At 32.4% G+C, this 22,651-nt stretch overlaps 2 protein-coding genes across 2 annotated transcripts; both read left to right on the top strand.

Annotated features, from left to right (window-relative positions):
* The first annotated feature begins 1,645 nt into the window (after positions 1-1,645).
* On the top strand, positions 1,646-3,420 carry LOC146919914 (putative pectate lyase 4). Its single transcript, XM_085710686.1, has 4 exons — positions 1,646-2,174; positions 2,388-2,743; positions 2,863-2,998; positions 3,169-3,420. The coding sequence occupies exons 1-4, from the start codon at positions 1,716-1,718 to the stop codon at positions 3,391-3,393; spliced, it is 1,176 nt and encodes a 391-aa protein (XP_085566812.1). The 5' UTR covers positions 1,646-1,715; the 3' UTR covers positions 3,394-3,420.
* Positions 3,421-7,052: 3,632 nt separating this feature from the next.
* LYK4 (protein kinase family protein / peptidoglycan-binding LysM domain-containing protein) lies at positions 7,053-9,348 on the top strand. Its single transcript, XM_085713296.1, has one exon. It carries the CDS (start codon positions 7,194-7,196, stop codon positions 9,126-9,128), a length of 1,935 nt encoding a protein of 644 aa, XP_085569422.1. The 5' UTR covers positions 7,053-7,193; the 3' UTR covers positions 9,129-9,348.
* The last annotated feature ends 13,303 nt before the right edge of the window (positions 9,349-22,651 follow it).

Below are 22,651 nucleotides of genomic sequence, written 5' to 3'. Positions count from 1 at the left end.
ATTGGTTCAAATTTATGTCACAAGTGTTCTTTTAAGACTTGCTTTAAAGATTTTGCTTTGATGATTGCTGCACCAAAATGCACTTTTGGCCCCCAAGTTTTCAAAAGTTGCGATTTTGGCCCCCTATTTTGAAAATAACACTTTTGACCCCCTAAGTTTTAGCCCCTTTGCAAAACCATTGCTCCCCTTGATTTTGACTCGATCAAAGCTGACATGTCGCGTTTTTTTGCCACGCTTGATATTATTAAAATTAAAATTTTGCCAACACTTATTATTAGAATTAAAATTAAAATAAAAACCCATAAAAGGTGAGATTTGTCAAGTGACCCTTTTATTCCAGATTAGAAACCATAGGAAGCAAAATCCAATTGGGAATTAGGGTTAAGTACAAACTCCAAATCTCACTCTCATCTCAATCGAACCAGCAAGGTTAACTGAAGAAGACGACGAAACGATCTCAAAAGAGAAGGGGTGACTTATGGGGAAAAAGATACAACCGTTGTACAACGATCACATGAGGGTTTTTAATTTATTTTTATTTTTTGCAAAAATCCATGTAGGTTGTCTATATAGCGCAAAAAAAATGTCAGCTTTGACCGAGTCAAAATCAAGGGGGCCATGGTTTTGCAAAGGGGCTAAAACTTGGAGGGCCAAAAGTGCTATTTTCAAAATACGGGGGTCAAAATCGCAACTTTTGAAAACTTGGGGGCCAAAAATGCATTTTAGCCTTGTTTTTATTTGTTGAGAAAAAATGGATTTCATTGAACAGCTAAATCAATTGATATAATTGGGATAATGCAAAGAGGACTAATCGTCATTTAACAAATGTACTAAGAATGTGTAATAAAATTTATGAGATTCATCTTCACAACGACCGTTTTAATTTCTACTCGGCAAAGTCGTTATTGTATGGGATGTATTTAAATGGGGGGTTGCACATGGCAAACAGTTGGTTTTAACAATTGTAAAGTAAATTATCTCAAAAAAAAACAATTGTAAAATAAATAGCAAAAAGTAAAATAATTGGTTTAGAATTTCAAAGAAAAGATGACTAGGTCACGAATGAGTTTATTTTAAATAAATTGATTTGAGTGATTGGATTAAAATCATATAAAATTAAATCAAAATATAGTTCATAATTTATATTATTTTATAAAATTTAAATAAAAATATTTTTGGTGACAATATAGAGTTGTATATTGGAGTTAAACTAAAGGGTATTTTTATCCTTTTTTAATATAGTGATGTTTCTTTATTTTAACTTTAATTAAATTAAATTAGTTTTGATGACAATAAATTGGGTATAAAACATTATTCAATTTTTATATTGAATGCCATCCAATAAAAACATCGTTGTTTGTTTCATTTGGTGTACTGGAAAACATCCAATGAAAACATCGTTGTTGTTTTTATGTTAGAATAACTAATTTCGCTTATAATTACTACCTAAATTCAGGTAACTTTCACAACATGAGGTAAGAGTTGCTACATTTTTCTATTATTTCTATAGATAACTTTTGTTTAGCACATGACACTCATTTATCTATAGCCTCTAAAACAACTTTAACCGAATTGAACCTATATAATCATTTCCTCATACCTCTACTTCTCCAAAATAACCCAAAAAAACATTTCTATTTCTCATCTCTCTCTCTCTCTCTCTCTCTTCTTTCTTTCAATCATTCGAAGTTTGTCAAGAATATTTATACTACATTATGGTATCTAAGGGTCCCAATTTCATCAGATGGCATTTTGTTTTGGCCTTTGTGATTACCATATTTTTCACTTCAAAATTTAGTTTTGCCAAACAATCCAAGTTAATGGGATTGAAAATGAACATGATTGATCGATGTTGGAGACCAAATCCTGAATGGAGAAAACATAGACAACAACTAGCGACTTGCTCTATAGGCTATGTTGGAAAGATGACAAGCAACATTGGTCAGGGTCTCATCCATTATAAAGTTACTGACCCAACTGATGATCCTATAAATCCTCAACCTGGTACGTTGAGATATGGAGCTTCTGTAATTCAAGGTATAGTGTGGATCACATTCAAAAAAGACATGAACATTATACTCATAAAGCCTCTTCTCATCAGCAGTTTCACAACCATTGATGGTCGCGGAGTCAATGTGCACATTGCTGATAACGCATGCTTAATGATATCCAAGGTAATCACCAAATATAATTAATTGAGCTTTAAAAGATAAAACTAATAGAAAAAATTACTGGCGAAAAAAGAAGAAGAAACCTCTCTCTAAATTTAGCGATGTATTTAGAGAGAAATTTTATATTTTTCCTCTCTAAAGTTAATTTTCTAATTGTAGCTATATGTAGTATGAATTCTATATCTCAAATTTGAAACAATTGTGTATTTTTTTTAGGCCACCAACATAATCATTCATAGCATTCGAATTCATCACTGCAAAGCTCAAACCCCAGGGATGGTGATGGGGCCAAATGGGAAGGTAATTCATTTGGGCCAAGTAGATGGAGATGCAATTAGATTGGTCACCGCTTCAAAAATTTGGATTGATCATAATACACTTTATGATTGCGAAGATGGTCTTCTTGATGTCACACGAGGTTCTACTAATGTGACTATTTCGAATAATTGGTTTAGAGAACAAGATAAAGTTATGCTTCTTGGGCATGATGATGGATATGTGAGGGACATAAACATGAAAGTTACTGTTGTGTACAATCATTTTGGACCTAACTGCAACCAACGAATGCCAAGGTAACTGATTACTATTTATCAAGTTTTTTTACAAGAAAAATTGAATTTATACAATATACAAATGTGAATTTCTTAGACAACATTGATTTTTTTTTTTTATCGGTAAAATAACATTTCAGGATTCGTCACGGATATGCACATGTAGCCAACAATCTTTACTTAGGATGGATGCAATATGCCATCGGCGGAAGCATGGGGCCTAGCCTCAAAAGTGAATCTAACCTTTTCATAGCACCTAAAGTTGGGAGTAAAGAGGTAAGCATATTTAGCAAATCCATTAATTTAAACTAATTAATGACTAACAAATATAAGTTTACCCAATTGAGTTCAGATGTTTATGTATATAAAATATATTTGTTTCACTTCAAAACAAATTGACACACTTTTTTCTAAACTTTCATTTTCTAATTATATAATGTGTTTAGGTAACGTGGAGAAAAATTGGTCATACAAATGAAGACAAATGGGAATTTCATTCGGTAAAAGACGCTTTTGAAAACGGAGCCTCCTTCGCAATTACAAAAGGAAGTCGTGTGCCAAAGCCTAATTATAGCAAAGAACAAATATTTCAAGTTGTTGATGTTAAATCTGTAAGATCTTTAACAAGATCATCCGGCGCATTTCAATGTAGTAAAACCTCTGTATGTTAAATTAAAAACCATATAGAATATTGATAATGAATCAATGTGTTCATAACTAGTATGTCATTTAACCTAAAAAACAAGAAGGTTTAACCTTGTTGTAGAGAAAATACATTGTACATTAATTTCCATTATGACTCTCTTAATTTAAATACACGGGTATGTATATTGGTATAATCAAAAGTAATATGTTACTAATGCGTTGCACACAATATAAGTTAGGGTAAAAAAGGTATATCAAAGTCGCGGCAAAGTTAGGAATAAATCCACGAGTAGCCAAATATATAGGGAAAAAATTACTTTTAAAAAATTAATATATATGTATGAGAAAAAAAGCACAATAAGTTTACCTATATAAATGTAAATTAAAACAACACAATAAAAAACAATGACAATATTTATTTAAAAATGTTGTGTTCAATTGTGCTTCAAAGAGTCAAATTTATCTAGTAGTGTCATTTGCAAGAAACTCCTATTAACAAAACTCTCATTATAGTTATTGAAGAGACTAGAAGTGTCAAAAAAAGATGAAATAAATTAATATTTTATGTGATATTCTTTTGACTTTCATGTTTCTCTCACTTTTTGACAAATAAATTTATCTAGAGTAGCTAAATATATATTATTGGGGTGGCAAAGTATAAAATATACATACTTATTAAAACAAAGGCTTAATAGCAGTTTGCGCCCTCTAACTTTCACGAAGTTGCGATTTTGGTCCCCTAAAAAAAACTACAAAACCGCCCCTTAAGTTTTGCAACTGTAGCAGTTTTGGCCCCCCAATGTCAAAAATAAAAAATAAAAAAATAACACGTGGCACCTCACTTAGGATGTCACGTCAGCGTAGACCGAGTTAAAATTGGCCTTGGGGCCAAAACTGCCACATGTGCAAAACTTAGGGGGCGGTTTTGTAGTTTTTTTCTTAGGGGGCCAAAATCGCAACTTTGGGAAAGTTAGGGGGGCTAAAACTGCTATTAAGCCTAAAACAAAATAAAAAAATTGGGGTAGCCAAAGCTACTCGATGCTACTACTAGAAACCGCCCCTGATCTCAAGTGAGAATACTTTATTATTGCGAGAAATGAGAACAATAAATAATACTCCATCCGTCTCAAATCATAAGTCATTTTGACCATTTCACATAAATTTGTATGGGATATGGGAAAGAAAAATTATAAATTATTTTGCAAAAATATCCTTCATTAATGGTATGAGAAAAATGAATTAGAGAATAGGAAGAAGAAAAAATAATAAATAGTTAGTGATATAATTGAAATATTAATTGATGATAGATTTAACAAGTGCACCAAATCGTTCCAAATAATATAGTAATAAGTGTATTATCTCTACAGCGATTGTCGTTTTCTACTACACAATTTACTGGGGGAGGGGATTTTATAGAATGTTGATTTTGCAGTGAAAAGTGAATAAGTTTGATTCATATGTTTAACTATGATTAAAATACTTCGAACCCCCCCCCACCACTCTTTGTTGGATTAATGAGTGTCCAAATATGACCTATGGATTGTATAAACGATGGTTAACCTGTGGGTCGAATACTCTTCGAACCCCCTACCTCTTTGTTGGATTATTTAAAGTTACTAATATTAAATTTGTAAGATCATTAACAAGATCATCAGACGCATTTTAGTGCAGTAGAGCCACTAATGTTGAACAAAAAATCATATAGAATATTGATCATAAAGCAAAGTATGCATAATTAGTATGTCATTTAACCTAAATAACAAGAGGAATTCACCCTATTGCAAGGAAAGTATCATAAATTTCCATTATCTACTCTTTTAATTTAAAATACATAGAATTTTTTTTATAGATAAATTTAGTGTGAGTGGATGATACCTCAGTTCAAAGTAGGAAAGACTTTTGAACTTAGAATGTGTACAAATGTATTTACATGTACCTCCCTCCAAAAATAATAGCGGGGTTCGAACTCGATTTTTCAATCCAGTGCCCATCATTTTAACGTTAGTGCAACTCTTTCATGTAATTTAATCACTCTTCATATTTATTATTCACCAATACGGAAGGTTGAAGGAAATTTATGAGTAGCACAAATGACAGAGAATTTCGCATGTATATTAAATTAATTAAATAAGAAGGAAGGTAGAAAGAAGTTTCCTAGAACACGACAACATGATTGAGTTGAGCATGACACATTGACACATGATATAGGAGTAGTTTGCTCTATTTCATTTATGACTTGCATGGCACGACATAAATTAAAGAAACGCGGAAACTTACTATTTTTATGGGGTGCCATTATTATTAGTCAAATATTGGTGCTTTAGTTTCTACCAAAGGAAATGGTTTGAATTATTGTGCTTTTTTTCGAACTTTTTTAAGTCCATTTGTCAACATGATTGCTTTTGAATGTTTGTTAGTCTTTAGGTTTACGGTGGAGAGAAAATGAAGAAATAATTTGACATTTTAAGGCTGAAAGGTACATTTTAAAACACACAAAAATTGTTGGTTAGTAATAAAGTTAACTAATTATTATTTGAACAAAAAAATTAGCGAAAATAATTTTATAGTTTATCATGCACAACCATTTATTTCATTGTAAGTATAAATAATCAATTTTAAATAACAATATGAAACCGATGTGCCGCATGTTGACTTGGTTGCTTGAATTCCATGCTTAACAAATTGAGCTTAAATAGATAATGATTGTCGAGGACAACTTGAGTTCGTTTTTAAGTTGAACAATTCTTGGTACATTTTACTTATCTTCAACCGAACTTCCGATTATTTGACCTCTTTTCTCCTAAGAGCTGAAAGGTTAAAAAAAAATCAATGGTCAGTAACTTGTAGTATGGTTTGGATTGATAAATGGATAAATAAATAGTTCTCGTGAGCATAGCTCAGTTGACAGGGACATGCGTTGTTATATGCAGGGGCGGAGGTTCGAACTCCAAACACCTCACTTAGGTGAATTCTAGTTAATATACTACTTGACAAAAAAAATGGTTGCTGATTCACATTGTGTTTACTTTTTTATTTTAAAAAATGCGACCCTTACGGAGTGTGATAAGGCTTAGGTGAATTCTAGTTACTATACTACTTGACAAAAAAAATGGTTGCTGATTCACATTGTGTTTACTTTTTTATTTTAAAAAATGCGACCCTTACGGAGTGTGATAAGGCAGATAGTCAAGTAAACGGGTATATTTTTTTGGCAGAAGTCAAGGAAATGAGTATCATCCAAGCATTGATTTATATTATTATTATTATTTGGAATTCTTTCGTAAAAGAAAAAAAATATTATTTGTAATGCTATTTAGTCAAGAACCCTTCAAGCTTACCATTATTTTGCAAATATTTTAACAAACAACTTAACTTCAATAACAAATCACCACACTACATGTTTCTTCTCAGAAATTGTCTTCTATATCCAAAATTCTAACCTACGAATCTGTCCATTAGAAAAATGAAATAAAACAAAACACGCTCCATGAATCACTCATATCATAGTCTCATAATAATTAAGTGATAAAAAACAATTAAACATACACAGACACGACACTGACATGTCGATAATAAACATTGAACATGACATTGACATATTGATAATAATTTAAAAAGATAAAATAATCGAATGTAATCAAACCATATGTATCAATGTCATGTTAGTGTTAGACATAAGACACAATTGAGATGTGAAGTGTCGGTGCTACATAGGTCAAGGTCAAGTGTCATATCATAAAATAATTGGCTTTATGCTCCTAGTATGTAACAAAAGACTCCATATTTATATTGCATTATTACACCCCATTCTTTGCAAGAAATAACAATGCATCTCTTTCCCTTCACTCCTTTCTTCATTTTCACTCTCTTCTTCTTCATCTTCATCTTCATCAGCAACATCTCCATCATCCTAGGACAACAACCTTACATTGGTTTAGCAACGAATGCATGTCCACGAAAAGGCGATTCAAAATCAATCCGAGGTTACACATGTAACGGCGAAAGTCACACATGCCAAGCATACCTCACATTCAGAACTCAACCAATTTACTCCTCAATTTCAACAATATCATCATTACTAGGCTCAAATCCATCTCAACTTGCTGAAATAAACTCCGTTTCTTTAAACGAAACATTCGAAACAAACAAAATGGTAATCGTTCCTGTCAATTGTTCTTGTTCTGGTAACTATTATCAAGCAAACACATCCTATGTTTTTCAAAACACAGACACTTATTTTATAGTTGCTAACAACACTTTTGAAGGTCTTTCAACATGTCAAGCTTTGATGCATGAAAATCATAATCCTGGTGATGTATATCCTGGTAGAAAACTACTTGTTCCTCTTAGATGTGCTTGTCCTACAAAGAATCAAACTGAGAAAAACATAAAGTATCTTTTGAGTTATTTGGTTGATTGGGGTGATTCTGTTTCATTCATTAGTGATAAATTTGGTGTTAACTTTAAAACCACTCTTGAAGCTAATACACTTTCTTTAACACAATCTATGATTTATCCTTTTACAACACTTCTTGTTCCTCTTTTTGATAAGCCTTCAAGTTCTCAAATTCAAACACATCATTCTCCTTCATCATCCCCACCTTCATCTTCTTCTTCTTCGACCGATAAAAAATCGAAAAAAACTTGGGTTTATGTTATTGTTGGAGTACTTGGAGGAGTTGTAATTGTAGTTTTTATATTAGTTCTATATGCTTTCATTTCCTTCAAAAAGGGTAAAAAGAAAAATGATTTTTTGAGTGTTTCTGAAAGTACTATTTTTGAGGAAAAAGAGAAGCCAGTGAAGGAAGATGAAAAATTGTCTGAGATTATATGTGGTATAGCTCAATCTTTCAAAGTGTATGATTTTGAGGAAATTAAGGTTGCAACTGATAATTTTAGTCCAAGCTGTCGGATTAAAGGAACTGTTTATCGCGCTGTTATAAAAGGCGATTTGGCTGCGATTAAGAAAACAGAAGGAGATGTTTCAAAAGAGATACAAATTCTTAACAAAGTTAATCATTCCAATGTTATTCGCCTTTCCGGTGTTAGCTTCAATGAAGGACATTGGTACCTTGTTTATGAGTATGCTGCTAATGGAACATTAAGTGATTGGTTATTTTCTAACAACAAAATGGATGATGGAAATTTTCTGAGTTGGATTCAGAGAATAAAGATTGCATTAGATGTAGCAATAGGAGTTGAATATCTTCATAGTTTCACTTCTCCTCCACATATTCATAAGGATCTAAAGTGTAGTAACATTCTTCTTGATAGTGATTTTAAAGCAAAGGTTGCAAATTTAAGGCATGTAAGGTGTGTGGAAGGAGTTGAAAATGATGAAGAATTTGTTGCTACAAGGCATATTGTTGGGATAAGAGGTTACATGGCACCAGAGTATTTGGAAAATGGTATTGTTTCTACAAAGCTTGATGTGTATGCATTTGGTGTGTTGATGTTGGAAATTATTACAGGAAAAGAGGTTGGTTTTATTTTATCAGAAGATAATGAGAATTTGTTGGATATTTTGAGTGGAATACTTGGTGAGGAAAGTGGTGATGAGAAGTTGAAGGAAATTATGGATCCTTCATTGCAAGGAAATTATCCATTTGAACTTGCAATGTTTGTGATTGAAATTATTGAGAATTGTTTGAGTAAGGATCCAGCAAATCGTCCTGCTATGGATGAAATTATGCCAGTTTTGTCAAGAACATTGAATTCTTCATTCAGTTGGGAAATGTCATTGAATGTTCCTAGAAACTAAGGGTTAAGCAGGGCCTCTTGATGTTGAAGAAGTTGAAAAAGGATACTTAGATCAGTCAATGGTGTTATGTGTTTGTTAAGTTTTTGTTTTGTTTGTCAATATGTTATATATGTCATATGTTAGTACTAATGTGTTTGTTAAGCTAGTAGGCTTTTATAGATTGGTATATATATTTTATGTATGATGCTGTGAAATATGAATGAATAAGAATTTTAGTTGATGGGAGAGTAATTCTTTTATAGTGTGTTTGGATGAGGTAATTTGGAAATTTTAAAGAATTTAAAATTCTAGGCAATTTACCTCAAAGTATTTGAATTCCCTCATAACATTACATTACATTACATTCCCCATCCAAACAATAGAATTTACCTCAAAGTATTTGAATTCCCTCATAACATTACATTCCAACATTCCCCCATCCAAACACACTCTTAGGGTTTGTTAGTTTGTTATTGTTGGCTAACATCAAAGAAAATAGTCTCTATGAAATGGATATTTTTCCGACCTCTACATATAAATAGGCAAAAAAAAAAAAAAAAAAAATGAAGTTGTACAATGCAATGACAATAATAGGAAAATAAATTGTACTTGCACGAGTACAATAATCGTATCTAGGGTTAGACTGTTTTTGAGATGCCTTGAGAATGATTTCACGGGGGGTATTTATAGCCCCTTCGTGGGCTTGTTTTAGCATGACTTAAGCTTTAAGTAAGCTGGGTTTTAGGTCTTTTTACTTAGTTCTGGATGCATCTAGATGTCAGCTACGGCGGCGTCCTGGGTAGGGCGTGCCTAGGTTTCAGGAGCTTTCCTAAAGGGCGCTTGATCCCTTGTGGGGGGCTTTTGAGCCCTTAGGAATATTATGACAGTCCACATCCCCCCAAGCACGAGTCTTGGGACAAGGGAAAGCGGTGATTAATGCAAGACTGGCCTCTTAGGAGGGCGCTTAAGCCTTTACAGAGGGCTTGAGAGTCCTTAGAAATATTATGACGGTCCATAAATATGACACCATAATTTTTAACGTAGAAAATTTCCCTCATAACGAGATAGTACAAACAACGGAACCATGTCCAATAAAAACTTTCATTGTGTAAATAATGGGAACAACAAAATAATAAGAATCAAATAATCATCGACCAATGATGGAAACTAAATAATAAGAGAGCAACTCAACAAAATTGGATATCACAACTTGATATAAAGAGAAGACAAAACTAAGAAAAAAAAATCAATATATCAAAGTTAGTTGTAGGAACAACATAATAAAATAAGTTAGTCTTTCTTTATATGTTATGAAAAAATACTTTATTAACGTGTAAAATGTGAGTAAAGAAGTTATACGTTACATAAAAATATGAGTGTCAATCAATATATAAGAGAGAATATTCATATAAACAATATCTTAGATTTAGATGAAGATAGTATCTAACTAATTTGTATGGTTGCATTTTAACCGTATGTGACATCGAGGTATTTAATAGGCTCTCCTTAACCATGAATATGAGTCTTTCTAAAAAAAAAAAAAAACATGAATATGAGTCCTAAAGAGTTACTCTGTCTCAATATTGAATCCACCTTCACGCCTTTGATTCTTAAGATGCATATATTTAGGCCTCAAATGACTCGTTTGAGGAGTACTCTTTAGCATAAGCTAGCTTGAATTTCATCTCTAACTTTTATTCCCAGAAATCCTCATTTGCCATTTGTCCATAAGCTCCTCTCTGGTCCCAATAACATGGGCCATTTAAGCAAACAATCATGTTTCAATCTTGTCTTCTTTGACTATTTAGATGTCGGTTAATTTCAATATGTATTACTGAGGGTCCAAGTGTCCCCACCTCCATATGCAATTTGGAACTACACTTTAGATATTTTTTTGCACAAAAATCAGTTTTTGTTTTTTTTACTTTTTTCCAGTTAGGAAGTGTATTTCTTTTTGTTCTGTTAATCCTCGATGATTTTTCAAGAAAGGTGATTAATCCAAAGTTCTGTAAAAAGTAAGTAAAATCTGAAGAAGAAAAAAAATTGTACCGTTCAAAAATTAAACCTGGGTTCTTCCGTAAAAAACATAAAAAATTTATTTGCAAATAACTATGTTGGATTGAAGGGTGATACATTTCTAATGCATAATTGATCGTTGACTCAAATGCTTTTCTTATTAAACTTTATTCAATTTTAGTGCCTACCAGTTATGATTCTTTTTGGGATTTTGGCTTATGTTATGTCCATGGACGTATCTCAAATTGTTTTATAATTGGGCATAAAAAATGAGAATTTCTTTTTAGCCCCCTCAACATATAATACTTTTCAAAATTCCTCTTTTATCTCTAATATATACATTAGATAGATACATTTTGGAGGGTTTGAGAGTCATCCCTCTGAGGGTTGAGGAGTTATCTCCTGGATGACTAATTTATATGACAAGACATGGAACAAAACTGTCAGTTATGTTATTTTGATGTTTCAAAACTTCCAAACCACTTCATTTGCTCTCTTAACCTACTTTTCATCCGATTCTTGATTTTAAACTATGTAATTTGTTTGGTTATGACAACCATTTGTATTTTGTTTAAGTTAACATATACACTTCAACAATCAGGAAAAAAAAAAGATTTAAACGAACAAACTATGTAAATGTTATGAATAATTCATTTAAAGTGTTGCAAGATATTGAACAACATAGAAAAGTAGAGAGAAAAGGATGAATAGAGAACAAGGGAGTATATTGTATTGCTTCTCAAGTGTGTCTTTACATCAAAACATAAGTCCTATTTATAGGATACAAATAAGCAAGTGAATGTTCACATGCAATCAAGAGCACTAACAATTCTTTCCACTAGTGGGAGTTATAGAACTTGGAAGATCAAGAATGTGGACATCCACTAATATTCATAACACTCCCCCTTGGATGTCCATCGAGGATATGCCTCATTAAAACCTTACTAGAGAAAAACCCAATGGGAAAAAATTCTAGTGAAGGAAAAAGAGTACAACATCCTTTTGTGTCATAATCTGCCTCGTTAAAAACCTTACCAGAAAAACCCAGTGGGATAAAACCATGGTTAAGGGAAAAAGAGTGCAGAACACATTTTTGTCTCCCCCTCATAAAGATAACGAAGAAGTTTAAATAATCTTTTATAGTAGATACTCAAAATCTTGGCGGTGACTGTGTAGAAAGATATGATTTATCTCCATACTCTTCTCCAAATTAGCGGCTCTTGAGATATCTTCATATTGAGTTATTTGAAAGAATCTCCTTTTAGAATACCGCAAGTTTCTTGTATGTATAAAATCATAGTCTTTAATAAAGAACATTCTCCACTTTCTAACATTTTCAAATGATCAGATAATACTGTTGTTTCTTTAAGATACAAATTATATGCTTGACTTTGATGCAGTATCTGACCAATTCAAATTGTTCATAATTTTCTTGACGACATCATTTTTACTAACATCAAGTGACATCATAATCATTCTATTACATAATCAACTATACTTGTTCATGTCAACCTTTATATAACAAATTTTAGAATCTCATCAGGAGTTCTAATAATATTTATACGATTATCATAAAATTGATTATAAGAAATTCATTTCCATATCCTTAAAATGGACAAATGATGTCATTTTTCAATAACTTTTATAGTGTCTATTACGCAAATGAAATCCTTCAGGGAGTTTCATATATCACTATCAAGTGAGCCATACAAATATATTGTAGCACATCTTTCATATAATTTGAGCATTTCATGTGCTACTGAATTTAATCAAGTCTGAAAAAGTTCTTGAATTCACTTCAGGTGAATATCTGCCTAAAGAATATATGTCCCTTACAAATAAATGATAGACAACTTTACCAATCACTTCAGGTGAACATACCAAACTCTATATATATGTATTTTACCATTCTAATTCTCTTTTCGTGCGAAAAATAATACATATCTAATTAACTTCACATCTTCGATTGTGTGGACTACAGGTCCAAAAAATTCAGCTTTACAAAGCGAGTTTGATTTCACTGGAATTACCTCTTTCCATCTGTACATATTTTCTTTTTCTATAATCTTTAATAGACTTGAATTCACGATCCTCATTATTACTCATCACATATAGCGCTATATTATATCCATAAACACGTAGACGTTGACTTTACTTCGGTTCCATCTCATTTCATTGAGATCTTTCATTCATGATATAATTTATTAATATTTCATAAGTTTCAGGTACCTGATTAGTTCTTCTGGAACAAATAAATCAATTATGTTAGAAAACACTTTCAGTTTCTATATCCTCGTTTGGGTTATCATTTCTTTAAGCTCCTTTTCTTATTCGAGGGTTTTTATATTTGGAACCGATTGATCTACGATGCTTCGGGCACAGTTGAGACTCATTTGCATATTAGATTATCCGACAAGGACATCTATTTCATTTGGAGCATTAGCAGCTGATATTTGATTTATTTACCTTTACAAATGAGTTATACCTTGAGGATCAAGATGATACAATAATATTTCCTTTCAAATAATTTATTGAACTTCAGGTTCACATTTTCAGCTGCTTATTATCTCCCCCTAATATTGGGAAAACTAATCCATCAATTGATAATCAGCCTACTAAGATGTAAATAAGTTGGCTCAATACAGTTAATGATAGGTGGAGATTCATATCAAATATTTTTTTCCCAATATTCTTTCGAGATTTATCGTAGTGCATTATATTGGAGCAATTGTGATATACACAACACATCCAAACATCCACTTAGATGAGAAATATTAGGTTGTTAACCTAAAACCAATGATAAATTAAGGGGAGAACTTATATATAGTATTGCGTTGGCTTGATGCGAATCAATATCTCAACAACTTGTTGATTCCCAAAATTGAGTTTATAAAACATGGTCTCATAACCAAAATAGAGTTTATAAGGCATCGTCTGATAAGTATCAATTATACAATTAACTTTAGACGTCTAAAGAATGGATCTTCAAGTCCATTTTTATGAGCATATGCTACCGGTTATTCAATATCAATTGACAAATGATACTTATCAAATGATTTCTGAAAAGATCTTAAAATAAACTCTTAGTCAAATTTGTTGACATAATAATCTCACAAACTTCTGGTTGTGGATATACATGTGATCATTTAGTTATAATATCCAAGTGATTCACATGATCATTGTATTAATTTAAATATCACCTTATATAAGTGAGAGACTCATTCTTATTGTCAACTTTCAATGGGAACCAATAACACAATAGTTACTAGATTGAAGAATCTTCTGGCTTTTCAACATATATCCATTTTTTTCCAACTAATTTATGCATCATAATAGATCCGGGATAACCCAACCGGTCTTGCCAACGATAAATTTGATACAATTTGTAAACTTCTAGTTTACAATAATATGTGCTTCCATTGCACTAAAAATATATTACGTAAACTTCTTGTTTGCAATAATATGTGCTTCCATTGCACTAATATAAGTGCAGTATAAATCAACCTTTTTTTTCAATATGATATCCTTGAAACGTAATAAATTTCTATGAAATTAGTTACATATAATGCTCTATTGGATATCATATAATGCATCTATAATGCATCTCAGTACGTAATTCTATTATTTTATATAACAATATATTTGCTCTTCTGGAGCCTTCTATAATTATAGCATCATTTGTAGTATTTCACATATTTCGATCACAAACAAAATCCAACAAGATATACATAAAATTATTGTGATCCTTAGTGAGGTCAAGTTCTAGGAGCAATACTTGCTTGAGACCTCAAAATAGCATAGACATACTTTTTAGAAGGAATTAGTACTACAAAATTCATATATAGTTCTCCTGTCAACTAACAAGGTTCCCAATTCAAAATAATATTATTCTTAAACTTAATATTTTCAATAGAAATAATAACATCACATTCACAACCACAATAATTAAAATTTAATTGGAAAAGCAATTATATAGAGCATTATACCAAAAAAAAATTAATAATACGTGGAGCACAAATTATAAATATCAAGTATGTAAAGATATGTAAAGATATGACATTACTTGATATGTAAATATCAAGTATGTAATAATACGTGGAGCACAAATTATAAATATCAAGTATGTAAAGATATGACATTACTTTAATTTCTATGTCTTGATCATTTCATCATTGATTGTACTCTTACGTTCAATCCTAAATGTGATTTATCAGCCAAAATTTCTTTGATATTGTTTTCGTGATTTTGCTACTTCAGGAACAAGAGGCATAAATAATTTTTCTTTTCTTAGAATTTATACTAAGATCAAATAGATCTTATCTATTTGAATTGTGGTCAAGAACTACCATCTATGAACAATAAGCAAGTAAAATCAAAAAAAATTCAATCCTTCAAGGATGATTTAATATTAAATCTCAGTTCTTCAGGAACTATATTTCAAATTTTCATAACAATAATCAAGAAAATTCTTTATTTGAGCGAGAACTATATTAATTCTTCGAGAACTATATTACATTCTCAACATGTAACTCTTCAATACTTTCCTTTTAAAAATTATACAAAGATAAAATAGATTTGCTATCCTTCGAGGATGCTTGATACTTAAATATTTAGTTCTTCAAAAACTATATACATCTCAAGGGGCATAAATAATTTTTCTTTAATTTCTTTTGTATAACTTATACTAAGGTCAAATAGATCTTATATATTTCAATCGTGAACAAAGATCTAGTTCTTCGAGAACTCATCCACAAACCTCAATCGATAATGACAAAGGAGAATCACAATATTTTTATTGTGCAATTTTTCACGAACGCTTGATGTTAAATCAGTTCTTCTAGAACCATATTATCCTATCTCTCAAATCTTTATAAAGTCGAGAAAATTCGTTGTTTGAGCGATCCTTCAAACATTCTTTAATATTACAAGAAAATTAGTTCTTCAAGAACTATATTACATGTGATCTTCATATTGATCAAGAAAAATTCTTTCCTTGCACAATCCTTCAGGGATACTTAATATTAAATTATTAGCTCTTCAAGAATTACACCGCCAATATTCATAAAGAATGGTTAAGACAAATTCATTATTTGAGCAAACCTTCGAGGATGCTTTAATATTTAAAATAATTAGTTCTTCAGAAACTATATTACACATGATTTATATAATAATCATGAACAATTCATTCTTTACGCAATCCTTCAGGGATACTTCATATTAAATTATTTCAAAATTTGACAAGAATAAACAAAGAAATATATGATAACCATACAAGTCATAGAAACTTTCTCAACAAAAATTATATGCAAAAATATAAGCATAGATCAATCAAATTAACCATAATTATGAATAAGAAAAAATTGGCCAAACAAATACAATCAAGTTAAACTTGAAAAATAATTTCACATATGATTCTAGACTAATTAAGAAATTGTGATAAAATATATAATTGTGATAGAGATGCACACAACAATCAAGACCATCAACCAATAAGTAGCTATACAACAAACAATATTATAGTACGAAATTTTCACATACTAAACCAATATTATAGAGGTTTAAAGGATTCAATCAAACTGTTTAGTATGAGTATAGTATGAACGAAGAATGAAAATTTTCTTACATTATACCAATATGGATCAAGAAAAATATCATCCAATAAAACCAAATATCATTTGATGAGCAACCTCAACAAAGAATCATAAAAGAAAGTAACGAGAATACCTTATAAATTTTAAGAAGTTTTAATCTCATGCATTCTTAAACAGTTAAACTTTATATGTTCTACCATTAAGTCATAGATGTAAGCCAACAATTGAAAAGCTAATTAATTGAAGAATGAATGTGAGTCACACATCTACCACTACGTTATAAAACTTTAAGAATCATATGAATGAATGAGATCAAAACATCTTAACCTGTATATTTTCAATCTGCTTGGACGCCCTTTTTTTTCTTCTTCTTTACTTTCTTTCTCAGTTCCAAAACCATCATACATTTAAATTTCTTATTTAGCTTCTTCAACATCTTTCATTATAACAATTGTGAATCCATTGCTCTTGTTTATGACTGGATCATGATCAACCTATGTAATTCAATCAAACAAACAAAAAAATAAAAACAACGAAAAAGAACATGATATCATGATCATATGAATTAGATTAATTAGTTCAAAGATAATAAGAAGAAGAAAATTTATAGGAATATAGCCTGTAACATCCCAGACTGCTTTTTAGGATTGCCGACTAACCCCACAAATTAATCATTTAAGGCATAATCCCCAAAATAGCTTAACTGACAGCTTATGACCTTTTAGAAAATTTAATTTCAATTCAAATTTTCCAGAATCAAACCAAACATCTATACACATCTCCTAAGCCAAAAGTACAAAATTTCCAATATGCTACACTCAATAAACACTTATAGTAGCTTATGGGAACAACTTACACACTTTAAGTCCCAAATTATCACACCAATGCTCCTAATTTCTGATTTCCTTCACATCATGCTCCTAAGGACCATTACATCACATAATCAACTTCAGATTACACTTACAACCTACACCAAAGCTTGAATTTAATAAATTCCATCAATAGGTGTTTATGAGTGTGGTGTGTGTGTGGTGCGGCTAGCTTGGAAAAAGAAGAGAGAATGAGTTTTTTTTTGATACTTTCCTAGTAATTGATCCTTCATGAGTACTCCAAAACAAAGATACATGATGATCCCCATGAAATTTGGATGAAAAATGAAGATTATGGAACTTGTGGGAGAGGGGCGATTTGATATAACTTGGAGGGAGGATGAATGTTTATGAAGCTTGTTTCTTGGTTAGAATTCTACAAATGTAACACCCACAACGTGGCTTTCGATATCCCGTCAGTTGGATACGAAAGGTTCCCGCCAGCTGGAACGGGCACTATCCGTAAGGATGACCCCACGTTAATAAGAGGAACCGAATCACATCGGAATGAGAGGGATCCGGAGGCCGTGTAGGTATGGGACTACATGGTTGAAGGAAGACTTATAAGAATTGTTAGGTACTACCCATATCAACAAGATGCATCTTCTTTTCGGTAGCCCATTCCATAAGAACTCCACAGTTAAGCGTGTTTGGCTTGGAGTAGTACTAGGATGGGTGACTAGGGGTGGCAAAAAAATCCGTGTCCGCGGGTATCCGTGGATAAAATCCGTCATGGACACAGGGCGGGTAGCTAAATGGGTACCCGCGGGTATAATAAACGGGTATTTAACTACCCCTTACTTTATGGACACAGACATGGATTCGATGATATCCGTACCCGCGGGTATCCGTACCCGTTAATAAATCAATTAAATTACTAAATTATCCATGTGTATATATAAAATAGCTTGGAATGCATATGAATTTTTGGATGTTTATTTTGATTTTAGTCTTTTCTATCTTTTATTTGGAGGTTTTTATGCTTTTTGGATGTTGGATGTTTTTATCCTTTTATTTTACTTTAATAATTTGTATGGATTATATAAGAATCATATGCATTATGGTATGATGAATTTGCTAAGGATTATGTAATAATCATGATTTTTGTTGAATTATGATATGAATCATGAAATTTGAATTGAATATGTTAGGTATGGATCTTTAAAAGTTAAAGTTTGTAGGTAATTAAAAAAGTATTTTTTTTTGTACAAAAAAATTAATCAAATATCCATTGGGTACCCGCGAATATCCGTGGGTATCTAAATACCCGTGGATTACCCGTATAGAGATACCCGCACGGGTATGGGGACGGGCACGGGTACCATAATTATCCAACGGGGCGGGGACGGATATCATACTACCCGTACCCATGGATACCCATTGACATCCCTATGGGTGACCTACCGGGAAGTTTCCCGGTAAGCATGTGAGTGAGGACAAAGCATGCTGAACAGACTCGTGTTGGTTTGTGGGGTTAGTCGGCAATCCTAAAAGCAGTCTGGGATGTTACACTTGGTATCAGAGCAGACCTCTCCCAGTACGGTGTGGTTTGGGGACGAACCAGACGGAAGCTGGTGGGCATGTAACACCCACAACGTGGCTTTCGATATCCCGCCAGTTGGATACGAAAGGTTCCCGCCAGTTGGAACGGGCACTATCCGTAAGGTAACCCCACGTTAATAAGAGGAACCGAATCACATCGGAATGAGAGGGATCCGGAGGCCGTGTAGGTATGGGACTACATGGTTGAAGGAAGGCTTATAAGAATTGTTAGGTACTACCCATATCAACAAGATGCATCTTCTTTTCGGTAGCCCATTCCATAAGAACTCCACAGTTAAGCGTGCTTGGCTTGGAGTAGTACTAGGATGGGTGACCTACCGGGAAGTTTCCCGGTAAGCATGTGAGTGAGGACAAAGCATGCTGAACAGACTCGTGTTGGTTTGTGGGGTTAGTCGGCAATCCTAAAAGCAGTCTGGGATGTTACACTTGGTATCAGAGCAGACCTCTCCCAGTACGGTGTGGTTTGGGGACGAACCAGACGGAAGCTGGTGGGCATGTAACACCCACAACGTGGCTTTCGATATCCCGTCAGTTGGATACGAAAGGTTCCCGCCAGTTGGAACGGGCACTATCCGTAAGGATGACCCCACGTTAATAAGAGGAACTGAATCACATCGGAATGAGAGGGATCCGGAGGCCGTGTAGGTATGGGACTACATGGTTGAAGGAAGGCTTATAGGAATTGTTAGGTACTACCCATATCAACAAGATGCATCTTCTTTTCGGTAGCCCATTCCATAAGAACTCCACAGTTAAGCGTGCTTGGCTTGGAGTAGTACTAGGATGGGTGACCTACCGGGAAGTTTCCCGGTAAGCATGTGAGTGAGGACAAAGCATGCTGAACAGACTCGTGTTGGTTTGTGGGGTTAGTCGGCAATCCTAAAAGCAGTCTGGGATGTTACATAGCCTCCAAGATAATTAAGCCATTTCTCCGGTAGAGTTTCGTGCTGATAACATGTTATGAATAATTCATTTAAAGTGTTGCAAGATATTGAACAACATAGAAAAGTAGAGAGAAAAGGATGAATAGAGAATAGAGTTTCGTGTTGATAACATGTTATGAATAATTCATTTAAAGTGTTGCAAGATATTGAACAACATAGAAAAGTAGAGAGAAAAGGATGAATAGAGAACAAGGGAGTATATTGTATTGCTTCTCAAGTGTGTCTTTACATCAAAACATAAGTCCTATTTATAGGATACAAATAAGCAAGTGAATGTTCACATGCAATCAAGAGCACTAACAATTCTTTCCACTAGTGGGAGTTATAGAACTTGGAAGATCAAGAATGTGGAGTTATAGAACTTGGAAGATCAAGAATGTGGACATCCACTAATATTCATAACAGTAAACAAATAACTTAAAAAAAGTATAAATATTTTGTCACAAATTACTTAAACCAAATATAACCAAACAAATTACATAGCTTAACAATAAGAATTGTATGAAAAGTATGGTTGGAGAGCAAATGGGGTGGTTTAAAAACTTTGAAACGCCAAAATAATGTATTGACAGTTTGCTCGTTGTGTTGTCATATAAAGTAGTCATCAGGGAGATAACTCTCTAACTCTCCGGGACATATCTACTGAACATATATATTAGGGTAAAAACGGAATTTTAGGAGGTCTAAGAGATATTGAGGTGGCCAAAAAGAAATTCTCATAAAATATAGTCAATAACATATTAATATTTTTACGAGACTAAGGGCTTGTTTGAGATTAGGGTTCATCGAGAGGAGTTTCTGAAGGCTACGTGGTTAGCAACTCTTGATCATTTATTTTAAATCATCTCCTATTGGATTTGGTTATTCTTTTTGACCAAGTGAAATTCAAAATATATCAAATATAATCTATTTTCCAAAAAAAAAATTCAATCTATTTTTCATATTTCAGAGTTTCAATCTCTTAACTCTAATATTTTATTCCTATCATAGATTTTGCAGGAATAAGATTGTAATCTCCAAAACAAACACTCTTAAGGGTTGGTAACTTGCTAATATTAGAGATGAAAAAGAAGAAAACAAAAATTTGTAACTGCATATAAAATTTGTCACACACATGAAGCGAGTAGTTTAATAAATAAAGAATCAAATAAACAAATATTTCAATTACTCGTTTATCATGAAGACGAATATGAAATTAACGGTAAATGTATACCAAATTGTTGGGAGGAAGTACTAGCTAGGGAGAATTAGGGAGCAGGAAAAGTTAGGAAAGAGAGAGAATATGAAGGAGAATGGGTGGGGAGGAAAGTATGGAGGTGCGTCTAAAGAAAAGAGTAGCACATGAAACTTAAATGGAGCTTTTAATTTGGGCCTTTCATTTTACTCCAAAGGTACATATTTATTTGAAAATTGCTATTCTCCCAACAAAAAACGCTCACTTCAAAACAAACTGACCAAAATACCTTTGCGTGAGTTAACTCACACTCGGTAAAGTGAAATATAACCTACATGACTTAACTCACGCTGGGGTTATAACCTACATGAGTTAACTCACGCTGAGGTTATAACATGCGTGATTTAACTCACGTGCGTAGCAAACGTGACTTAATTCATGTTGTGTTTAACACCTGCATGAGTTAACTCACGCGAGGGTATTTTGATCAGTTTGTATGGGAGTGAGTGTTTTTTGTTGGGAAAAGTGCAATTTTCTATTTATTCATCTCATCTCTCGTCTAGTAGTTGATACTAAAATATCTACAAAAAGTTAATGGGTCTTGTTAACTTGTGCCTTAGGGCACAAGTTAAGGAATCCAAAACTAAATTTTTTTTATAGAAAAGAACAAAACTTTGACTTTAAAAAGTTGAATGCACAACTTTTAAGACAATTATTTCTATTTTAAATTCCTTAACATATGCCATTGAGACACATGTTAACATTTGCCAAAGTTAATTTAAGTGACATTTTTAGAAGTCAGAGAAATTCTTAGGTGAAAACAAACATAACACGTCATAGTTTAGAAACAACCAATCAAATTTTTTTGTTCAATTCAATAAAATAAAAACTAAAATAAAATAGACATGTTCTCTCTATTCTTCTCTCACCGTCTCTTTGGAAACAAAAACACAGCAACAATGTTGTTTTAGAATTCTTCCTTCTTTTCTCTAAATTACATCATGTGTTTGTTCCTTCTTCCTCGGACAATATCCTTAATTTTAACTTTCTTATTTAAACAAATCCAATTCTTATCGACATCCAAAATGTTTTCCAATTGCCCATCACCTAAAGTTTCATTCTTCTCCATTCAATCTCCCGCATGAAGGCCATTGATGTTGGGTCTTTTCTTCTGCAACTACACTTGTGTTGTGTGCATCCTTCATAAGGGTTTCCCAATTTCTTTGGTTTTTGTATTTAATCAAATACATGTACTTTTGGTATGAAGAATTGATCATAGAGAAAGACACATTCAAAGAGAAAAGTAAAAACATTGAAAGAGAACGTGCCAATTTTAATTTTTGTTTTTATTTAATTAAATTGAATAAATTTTTTTGATTGGTTGTTT

Source organism: Medicago sativa, chromosome 5 (genome assembly GCF_051527215.1).
Source record: "Medicago sativa cultivar Bolivia chromosome 5, Bolivia_mono, whole genome shotgun sequence".
Classification (NCBI taxonomy): Eukaryota; Viridiplantae; Streptophyta; class Magnoliopsida; order Fabales; family Fabaceae; genus Medicago; species Medicago sativa.
The sequence above is the reverse complement of the archived record's forward strand: the minus strand, read 5'-3'. Positions and strand labels throughout refer to the sequence as shown.

Bases quoted from the DNA above. Each gene is read 5' to 3' on its own strand.
- LYK4 (XM_085713296.1), top strand. From the start codon at position 7,194: ATGCATCTCTTTCCCTTCACTCCTTTCTTCATTTTCACTCTCTTCTTC.
- LOC146919914 (XM_085710686.1), top strand. From the start codon at position 1,716: ATGGTATCTAAGGGTCCCAATTTCATCAGATGGCATTTTGTTTTGGCC. The intron at 2,744-2,862 runs GTAACTGATTAC...ATAACATTTCAG, and splicing joins TGCAACCAACGAATGCCAAG to GATTCGTCACGGATATGCAC. The intron at 2,999-3,168 runs GTAAGCATATTT...TAATGTGTTTAG, and splicing joins CTAAAGTTGGGAGTAAAGAG to GTAACGTGGAGAAAAATTGG.